The sequence below is a fragment of the Nelumbo nucifera genome, chromosome 1, assembly GCF_055504915.1.
Source record: "Nelumbo nucifera cultivar China Antique chromosome 1, China Antique-T2T, whole genome shotgun sequence".
Taxonomy (NCBI): Eukaryota; Viridiplantae; Streptophyta; class Magnoliopsida; order Proteales; family Nelumbonaceae; genus Nelumbo; species Nelumbo nucifera.
In genome coordinates this window covers 70,609,271-70,619,684 of record NC_142649.1, presented here as the reverse complement: position 1 = coordinate 70,619,684, position 10,414 = coordinate 70,609,271, and the positions used below count along the sequence as shown (strand labels likewise).

Genomic DNA, 10,414 nt, shown 5'->3' with positions numbered 1-10,414 from the left:
TCGACCATGTCGACCATATCGACCATTTATACGTGAAAGGTTAAATGTGCGTCAACTTGGATTCGATGGTTCAACTGGACATCAACCGGAGCCAAACCTCATACTGTGAGATAACCTATCACCGGTTGGTACGGTGAAATTTTGAAGAAAGACACCCTGATCATCTCTATTCAGTATTAACCGAAGCCCCCATATCTTCACAGTTCACACTTCACACCCCTTTGGCCCTTTATTTGTTCATCATTGATAATTCCGATAATGCATCAGTGGCGGCGGCGATGGGATGAACTCGAATCCACCACCAATACATCTCTTTTTGATTCTTCCGCTTAGTTCCAACTTCCAAAAACCGATTTATTCATAGGCAACAACACCATGTCCTACACTCGTGCTTGCTAATACGGTCCAAAATTAGGGAATCTTCCATCTCTTCCTTGCATGCTCAATCATCTTGAATCTCTAAAAAATTTTCTATCATCTCTAACCACCAAGTGACACTATTTATTAGAGACCTGAACTCAAATGAACTTCAGTTGAATAGATTTGGTGTTGTGTATTTGGCGAAAGCCAAATTCGAGCCCAGCCATGAAGAGGTCTACGGCCAATATAAAGAAATGTGCATTCAAAGCCAGAGCATCTAATGAAGAAGAAGAGAAGAAGAGAAGAAGAAGAAGAGGAAGAGAGAAACATACCACTGGAGATCTTGCCGTCGCTGCTGATGGCCACTGGTTCGGGTCACTCACTGTTGTATGGTCACCAGTGTGTGGGTAGGGTTCGGTCTCCAGGGGAAAGCCAAAAATGAGGTTTGTCATGGGTTTTGATCTCTATTTTGTCATTTTGCGGCCGGTTGAACCGCTGAACCTGCCTAACGGCACTTGGAACGTTAACATTACGTGTTCCTCCTCCTGGTCGACATGGACTCTGATTCGCCAGGTTCACTTGTCCACATGGGTGCACAGAATGCGAACTCAAACTATAATACTAAAACCCTTAACGTGACAAAGCGTGAAAATATGGGATTTTGCAAAATAATCCCGAGTTCCTGACTGTATTTTTCATTTTCTGTCATAAAGGGCTGCAGCTAGTGATAAAACAGTGTAACTTGTAAGAGGTATCCTTTCGCCCAAATTCAAATCCTATCCAGTCAGTTGATCCAGATTGGATTTTTTTTGGTAATAAAATCCAGATTGGATCTATGTGCAGAAATCAAATCGGACAATGTTTAGCCATGCATGTATGTATCTATCTATATTTGTAAAAACTTTGAACTTTGTACATTTACTAAAGAGTGGCATGTTTAAATCTCATTTAAGTAACTTTACAACGAGTCTATGATGTATTTCCACAAAAAAAAAAAAAAAAAAACTCTGATGTATAGACATGATACCAGAGTGAAATCATTTGTTAGGCATATAAAATATGTTGATAATTTTTAGTTTAATTTATTAATGGTATGCCCAGTACAGGCCTGAGAAAGTCGGGATGTAGGGACCAGCCCACCAGGTAACAGCTCTGTTTGAACATATATCCAAACTAATTATCAAAAAAAAAAAAAAGATTAATGGTATGCAAATGCAATACAGCAATACATCGAAATCCAATATGTGATTTAAGTTTGAAAATTTAACGGATTCGATTAGGATTAGAGTACACTACACGAGAGCCCCGTTTAAAACACAAGAGAGTAAACACAGAATTACGTGGGTGTCACGTATTTTGTTTTTGGGATGTGATTTAAAGCCTTTGTTGTGTTAGTACTTAATATCAGCCTAATTTCAAATACCTTATTATCCAGATACTGAAACTTGTCCTTTTGCTATCTGAGAAACCCTTGTTTTGAGATGGGCGACCAACCCACACATCTCTTGACAATGGAAGTGATGGTGCATTCTCAGACTCGTCTTATGAAGGTTATGGCTATGTTATTTATAAAGCAGATGGAAAACTTTTTGGCAGCTAGGTCTAGATCAGATATCCCCCGGTCACCCCTTTTCTCGGAAGCTCTGGGCCTCTGGCAGTTGTGATGGGGCTCAAGTTAGCAGCAGATCTGGGCTTGTCTCATTCCCGTGTTGAATCAGACAGCTCAGTTTTGGTGAACATTTTGAAAGAAGTTCCCCTATTGCTGAAATCTGGCCCGTCATCAGTGATATCCGTCAGGCTCAGCAGCAAAGGGGTTTCACCAGTGTGGCCTGGATACATTTCTAAAGGAAAGCTGTATCATATGCTCATTTTTTGGCGAGTAGGAGATTGTAGTAATGCGGTTTTTTTTTTTTTCAAATGATCATTTTTTCTTTTTTGCAATAGCTGAGCAACTTGCTGTAACTTGACTGGGTATTCTTCTCCCCCTTTTTAGTGATTAAATTCGTGTTTACCATAGAAAAGGACTTGTTTCTTGATGCATGATGCATCTCCAACTACAAAGCGGGCCGATGTAGTTATATAATGGCAAATAGAATAGACTGCCGATTGCTGATAGTAAGATGTAAGAATGGGCATCAATTTTTTCCCCTGAATCTTAACAACAAACTATTAAGTCTTATATATTGTCTAATTCTGGAACATCTCTACTGTCGATGACCACAAACAGACTAGTAAATCACCTTTCGGATGCATTGTTATCATGTTGATCGGGTAATCTTGACTCTCCCATCTCCATACTCTACAATTCCATGGTAATCATGTCAATGAACATAAACAGATTTGCAGTTAATCCGGTGAGTGTATGAGGAACACCAAGAGCAAAGCGGATGAAGCCACGGAGGATCAGGAATAATCTGTATCAGGAAAGCAAAATCTAACCACAACTTTTCTGCATCAAGGCATGGGGTTTTCACCAGTTGACATGGTTTCAGAAACCAACACCAACACTATCAGGTCCAGACTGGAACTAGCAATTAGGCCATGTGCATAATCCTCGTAGAATTTTCTAGTCCTGTTTATGTTCTCAGGGAACTGAAGATCGTCATCTGTGAATACTGAATAGTCTCACCATCATAATGGTTCAGTATAGGCATAGCATCCAGCACAAAACAACAGATACAGGATCTATGGCTCAAGTTCACAGGTGTGTTCTGAGATATAATCCTCATTAGTTTATGGAATTTCTATGTTTCTTCTCTAAAAGGTTGGAGTATCATTTATCATAGATCAAATAGTACTTAGCAGCTTATAACAATACCAACATTTTGTTTTGATAAAATGCAACAGACTTAACATTTTACACAGACAACCATGAAAAAAAAAGGGCCATTACCCAATTTTGGTCCCAGCTATAATGCCAGACTTGTACCCGCATTTTCACACTCAGCCCGAGATTTTTCCATTACAAGCAATGACCCCTTTTACACAGACAACCATACTGGGATAAAAATACTATTTTATGGATGTAGAGTACACTATTTTATTCATTCTAGTTTAGAGTAGAAGAAATTATAAACTGAAAGATCACCTAAATGACAAACGTTTTTCTTTCAACCATTATTACTCTTCCTTTTGAAGCTCCTTCAGAAAATCCTCGTTATCAACCAAAACCTGCACAAAGTGCCACAGAGCAATGATAGAGTCATGACATGTAGGAAAAGAAAGAGCAAGAAACCACTACTATAATCAAAACCAAGTCATCCACCCATCTACCAAAACATGAACCTAGAAAGGACCCTAACAATCTAAACCATTAATTCAGGGATCATGACAACATTCCACTTCTAGAGAATCATGATCATCCAAATTGGCAGAAAAATTATATCATATATTAATCAATAGAATGCTATTGCACATTTGACCAAAATCAAATACCAGCTTCCTGGACAGAAAAAAGCGTGGGTAATATTAACTGGTCAACAGGGTCTAAGGTGTAAAAACTCATCACTCAAAGGTTATGGGTGTCCGGTTTCAGGTATATTCAGCATATTGATTGACCAAGTCTTTCAACTACTGCTTACAAAGAGGAACCAAGAAAGCAAAAAAATGTGCCAAAAAATTAGATGGTGAGAATTCAATTATTGATCTGATGGTAGTCTTGTATCTGGCTTGTCATAGTTTCTCTAATGAGGGATACCATGCCACTTTTCTATTTACCACTTATTCTGGGGCATATATGGAAAGGAAATTTTCAATGGCAGCCACAGAAAAGTTCATCCCAATGAATTACTACAGCAGGTGTGTTGTACATTGATGCACGGTGATCTTACAGGTGTTATGAATCAAGTTAAAGTCAGAAAGCATAAATTAATCCATGTATTATAAGTATAAATACATAATAAATAAAAAAGAAAAAGACTTAATTAAAAAGAGGCTCACCGTTTTCCAGCCATCAGGATCAAGGAAAGAGGTAATCTTGGTGTTGATACCAGGGAGGGGTCCTGGTTGTCGAGTTATCTTCCCTCCTAGCTCTTGGGTAACCAAGTTAATAACCTCGCCACTTTTATATACATCCTCAGTACTAATAGCAACCTAGGAATGTACATTTCAAATATCAGAAAAATTTTTGATTTCAAATGGGTGGAAATTTACCAAAAAGTACATCAAAAAGTTATTAACTCACCTGTGCATATGCAGTTCCTTTGGTGTACTCAGTCACACCATAATTATAAGTCAACTCCAGAACAGTTGTCTCGTATTCATCTGCATATCCCATCATTGCAATAGTATACTGTACAGAACATGCAGGACAAGAAATTGATGAGAAGGATGAACCTCAAAGATAACCAAGGGAAACATGGAACTGATCTAGGGGATAAAATGGTTCAGATGTGGAGAGGATGCAAGCTAGACTGGGATTGGATGCAAAACAGAAACCATAGGAATATCTACACCACTTGATTATAGCTATCCAGGTAAACTTCAGGTTCTTAAAGGGATTGCACATGGTCAAGTTTAGTTCAGAACCATGCAAGCAAATCATGGCACTCACCCATCTAAATATTATCATTTTGATGACCAAAAAATATTTTTGCAGCTCCATTATATGACCTAATCTAAGCACCCAACCTGTCCTAAGCAATAATATGTACAAAATATGGACATTTGGTGCATCTAGATAGATCAAAACCCAACCTTTAAGGGGTCCTAGACAAGAGAAAGTGATCTAGAGAACAAAAAGAAAAAAAAACCAATGATCTAAACAATTTTATTCCTCTGTATGGATGTATGTCAAAGAATTAAAACAACACAAATAAAAAAATATATAGAAATCAGAATGTGACAGATAATCTGAATGTTGATTTTAGGTAATGGAAACATTAAGTTGGGTTGCGTAGTGGTTCTGAATTAAGGTGCACGTGAGATGTGTCAAAATTTTGTGCTTAAGGAGGTTTCGTGTCTGAGTATTTGGGCAGATCCAGATAAATAATATGGCTTCAAACTCACCTTCTGTTCAGGTCTATCAGTCTTCTTTAGTAGTTTCATACCCAATGCCTGCAAAGAGGTAGAGCAAGCAAAGAGAAAATAATATCAAACAACATAGCTAATATTACCAAATAATGGTTTCTTAGAAGCAGATAAATTGCTTCTAAGATACAATATAAATGTGGATGTTCATACAACCATAGCTATCAACCATTAGTATATTATAACATGTAATGACTAACGACCAACAAATAGATTCAAAAGTCCTGTAGACTATGCTACCCAGATACGGCATAGCATAGACACAGTGGGATATGAAGTTTACACTTAAAATTGCAGTATCTGACAAAATATGGCACCCTTATACAGGTACCCAAGTATCATAGCTTCTAGACTGTCAAATTTGCAAACAGCATAGTTGATTCACTTCTCAATGCTATGTAAGTTATTCTATTTTCATCTCTTTTCTTTCACATGACTTCATAATGAATACCATATAATTTGTACTTGATTTATTTGCAGAAAGAACAATATGTCCTTTCTTTTCATTTGTCATGATTATCTCTGGCATCTTGTATGATGTTCCCTGAATTTAGTTCATTCTGTAATGTCTTAAATGTTTCAAGTAATTGGGGAAGTTTTATTCATCTCTATCCAAATATTGAATTAAGTGGATTTTATTTCACTTAATTTTTATTTCTTCCCCAGACTAACTGGAGGTAGACTACAATGAATGTAAGCTTCCAACTGGCTGCTGGATGTTTTTTCTTCTTTATTAGGTAAGTAGTTTCTAATATTGCAAGACTGTATGGGGAAGTGCCTACGAAGTGTGGCCAAATCAATGCTGTTGAAACAGGCTACTTGGCTTTGATGCATCATGCATGGAAATACAGGAACAGTGAAATCCTGCCTTGCTTACAGATTGAACCCAAGATCTCCCACAAGGAGAGATAATGCCTCAACCAACCAGACAAAGAAGCAGTTGGAGTTGCTGAATGAAATATGAATCAATATTAATGAATCTGTTAAAGATAGTGCAAGTCGAAGGAGATTTTTTGAGTTCAGATGATAACTCTGTTCCTATCTTTTTTCCTTTTGTTTCTTTAGAACATCTACAGATTGTGCTATATGGTGTTTTAAAATAATAAAAAAAAAAGTTGCTGAATTTCACATCAAAGAGCCATAAACTATGCACCAAGAGCTTTCCATCTCTGTTCATAGAGGAATATGAGCATCTGTGTGATGTTACAAAACCATTTGAAGTATTCATTAATATTTGGTATCAAATCTAATATTATCCATCAGATTTGGATTGGATCTGAATTGGATTTGGTTGTAATCAGTTATTGAATGCAGTTAATGAATCAAATTAAAAATGATCAAAAGTTATGCATTAATAATAAGCTCAACTTAAAATGGTGTTTTTATTGTATACCATGAACAAAATGAATTGAAAATAACTTCTATGAGATTTATAGTTTTAAACCTTTGATTCTTTAGCAAAATATACAACAATTGAATTAACTTTATTAATAGGTGCAGCATAAAATTTTATGTAGATATGAGCATATATACTTAAATATGATAGAATCAGATTATATAGGGTTTGATAGGGGTGGATCCATATTCGGTCCAAGTATAAACAGATTAATGTCAAATCACCCTTAACCTGATAAATTTGAATCTAGATTCTGACAAATGGATACCATTTGCAGCCCTATATGCAATAAGAATAAACTAAAATTGAACTAACATGAAGGAAGAGTTAAATAATACTAACACCGGAAAACATTACCTTTTCATAAAACTTGATGGAGCGATCTAGATCTCCAACGCGAAGCATAACCTGACACAATGGTTCAGGAGTTGGGCCTCTTTGAATGAGCTCAAAAGTATAACCATCTGGGTCCTTCACGAAAGCAATTACTGTATTCCCACCTTTAACAGGACCAGGTTCACGTGTGATATTGCCACCCTTGGCCCGTATGTCTTCAACCAATTTGTAGACCTGGAGTCCATAATTTAGAAGTTTACATTTGACAATATGCTAAGAAAATCATGCCTTTAAAAATTAAAAGAATAAAAAGATACACACATCTTGAGTTGCAATTGCAAAATGTCCAAAGCCAGTTCCAATATCATACTTGTCTACTCCATAGTCTGTAAATCAGCACAAAAAGTAAATGCATAAGAACATAGAAAAATACAAGCCAACAAGATAATAATGCAGAAAAGAGAAATAGATGCTAACAGTATTATCATTCTCCATGTTATTGTTTGCTCTGTCATCTTGGTAACAATGTCATATGACCCTTAAATGGATCGATATTCCATATCCAAGTAACAAGGACAACCAAGATGATTCCAAAAAGAAGGAAAAAATTGACTTTGAGACCGCTGAAAAGGCAAATTCATTTTGACTCAACAACTTAACAGTAGAATAGAAGTCCTTCTTTTGGATGGTTAGAGAATTTAGTCCCAATAATTTAGCACCATTATTTCTTAAATAAGGTCTACGAGATGGACTACATTGACCCACATAAACCATGTGGCATAACCAAGAAGAGATGGTTGGATAAACATAGAACAATTGGTTATACAAAATAATATTAAGGATATATAAATTAAGAATATAAAGAAATGCTCCAATTAAGGATGATAGCTTATTAACATACTGTATGTCAATTCTACTACAAAATGGGAATCTTCAGGGCCGAACCCAAGAAATGCATTGGAGTATTTTTCCTCCGGAATGTCCCTTTTCCTCAAGAGTTGCATGCCAAAGCATTCTGTGTAAAACCTGATCAACATATTAGCATGCGAACGAGTCATCTATGATGGTGGAAACACGTCATTTGTCGGTATCAACATCACATAAAACAATAAGTTCCAAGTTGAAAAAGCAATACTTAATGGTACGATCAAGATCGCCGACTCGATACACAACATGAAGGAAACGGCGCTTATCCTTCTGTGCCCATTCCAAAGCATTATCACCGGGAACAACTGTTGCAGCTTCAGCCATGCTCAACCAAGCCCGATTTCTCTGCTTTTTGTTCGCAAACAAAGAAATGTCAACCCCGTTGCTTAGAAATTAACTTGAAATTTCTCCAAAATATTCGAGTCCAGCAAATTTTAAAGTCGATTATTTATCAGCTCTTGGAGTCATTAAGGCTGTTTTTGGTTTGATAAAAAATAAGAGAGAAACAGAAAGTCGAGGGAAAGATCTTAATAAATACTAAAAAAAAATTGTTAAACAACCTTCCCTCAACTTTTTGTTTCTCTCTTATTTTCTGTTAAACCAAACATAAACTAAAGAAATGTTCTACCTTTACTTCATCCTATATGAACGTTCTGTCACTAATTGCCTTTCTATGACCCACCCAAATGACACACAGGGTCAGCAAAGAAGCTCAGATAAACTCTCCAACAATTATTCCAATTTAATAGAGTTTCGATTCTAGCTAGACTTAGTTAGCTAGAAAGCAGTTAATCAATCAATTGGAAGAGAAAATAAGAATGGGGTGGAAACACAACTAAAATCCATTCATGTAGTTCTGGCGGATGAACTAGATGGACTTCAATTGGTCAATCCTTAAAAGTGAAGTTCACTACCAATATTCAGAAGTCAGAGAGTGTGAACTGTGAGGACGATCTAAAAGACAGGCGAAAACCCTAACCTTTTCTATAACATCAAAACCTACAGAGCCGGTGAAAATGAGGAGGACGAGAGCTTACCAGAAGAGAGGATCGAAGACAACGGAGAGAATCAACCCCCCTGAATCGAATTGAAATTGATCCGACTAGGCTAACTCGCTCAGAGACGAGAAACCCTCTCACACCTTTTTAGAATGCACAAAGAATCAGTGATTGTGCAGTAGTAGTTGTTATCACCTTTTCAAAAAGCAATTTAATCATCAATTTTGGCCATTTCAGATGTAGTCATGAATCATGGTATTATGTGACAAAATCAATTCACGCGATCATGAATTTGGCTACCTCTTCTGACCAGGTTCGGTTCAGTCCTCCGTGGGCGTGGGACAATAGAAATCCATCCTGATCGATGGGTGAGATGAAGATGGACGATGTAGGAAGAAAATAAAGATTGTTTGGGTTATTGGAAACAAACACAAAATAGAATCTCGGTTGATATTTTCGATGCGAGTATATTGCACGTTTTGTGGGTATCCAGGAAAGGAGGAGGGCACGTGTTAGGGGCCCGGGTTGTTAAAAGCTGTGGCTACCCGACCTCCACCTTTCTCTCTTTTTATGTAGGGAATCGTTGCTTTTCCCGAGACATGCTTGTTTGGTTCTAGACTGGCTTGTCGCCAAGTATTTTAGGTTTGTGTTTGGCTAAATTTTCCTTAGAAGATCAACCAGCGGGTAGGGGTCTACGGACTACGGTGCAGGTAGGGTGAGCACTATTCGGTTCAAATCGAATAAGAAATTTTGGTTTGGGTTTATTCAATTCGGTCTTTTTTGGTTTTTCATTAAATTGGTTTGGTTAATTTAATTTTTTACTAATTTGGTTTTTGGTTTCAGTTTTTAGAATTAAAAATTGGGAAAAGTACTCTACAATTTATTGCAGAATTTTGAATTAGAGCCCCCATAGTTTATTTAGTAGCCCCCCTTATAAACCACATCCTGTCCGTGGATTTGGCATCAACTCATGGTCAAGATTCATCTCCCTGTATAATGGGGCTAAAGAATTTTTAGTTGGGCTAATCAGTCATTCTCTCTTAAAAATTTGATTAATCCAAATTAATCAAACTTTTTATTATTATATATAATATATAATATAGGGTAAATTTTTTAAATTACCCTTATGGTTTAGCTAATTGACTAAAGCCTCGTTCCATGCGGTCTTTCTTCTACTTACAAGCTGGGAAGACCGAAAATTGGTCTATTCCCGTTTGGCATGTGAAAGATCTCGTCACCAAAAGATGAGGCACTGAAAAAACACAGAAAACCCATTTTGGGTTGATTTCGGAAAGCTCCAAGTGAAATTTCATGCGTCTTCCGGGTTTTAATCTCACGCAGAAAGATCCGAAACGATGCACGGAAAGAT

At 36.9% G+C, this 10,414-nt stretch overlaps 1 protein-coding gene across 4 annotated transcripts; it reads right to left on the bottom strand.

Annotated features, from left to right (window-relative positions):
- Positions 1 to 3,109: 3,109 nt before the first annotated feature.
- GLX1 (glyoxalase/bleomycin resistance protein/dioxygenase superfamily protein) lies at positions 3,110 to 9,592 on the bottom strand. 4 transcript variants are annotated; one of them, XM_088902828.1, is made up of 10 exons: positions 9,346 to 9,592; positions 9,085 to 9,240; positions 8,256 to 8,392; positions 8,022 to 8,146; positions 7,442 to 7,506; positions 7,142 to 7,354; positions 5,368 to 5,415; positions 4,544 to 4,651; positions 4,300 to 4,452; positions 3,110 to 3,531 (listed from the first exon to the last, which is right to left on the bottom strand). In XM_088902828.1, the coding sequence occupies exons 3-10, from the start codon at positions 8,369 to 8,371 to the stop codon at positions 3,481 to 3,483; spliced, it is 879 nt and encodes a 292-aa protein (XP_088758954.1). In that variant the 5' UTR covers positions 8,372 to 8,392; positions 9,085 to 9,240; positions 9,346 to 9,592; the 3' UTR covers positions 3,110 to 3,480. The 4 variants fall into 4 exon arrangements, with proteins under 4 accessions (XP_088758954.1, XP_010278650.1, XP_088758966.1 ...); XM_010280348.3 differs by having other exon boundaries at positions 8,256 to 8,395; positions 9,346 to 9,423; XM_088902840.1 differs by having other exon boundaries at positions 8,256 to 8,395; positions 9,085 to 9,188; positions 9,346 to 9,412.
- Positions 9,593 to 10,414: the final 822 nt, after the last annotated feature.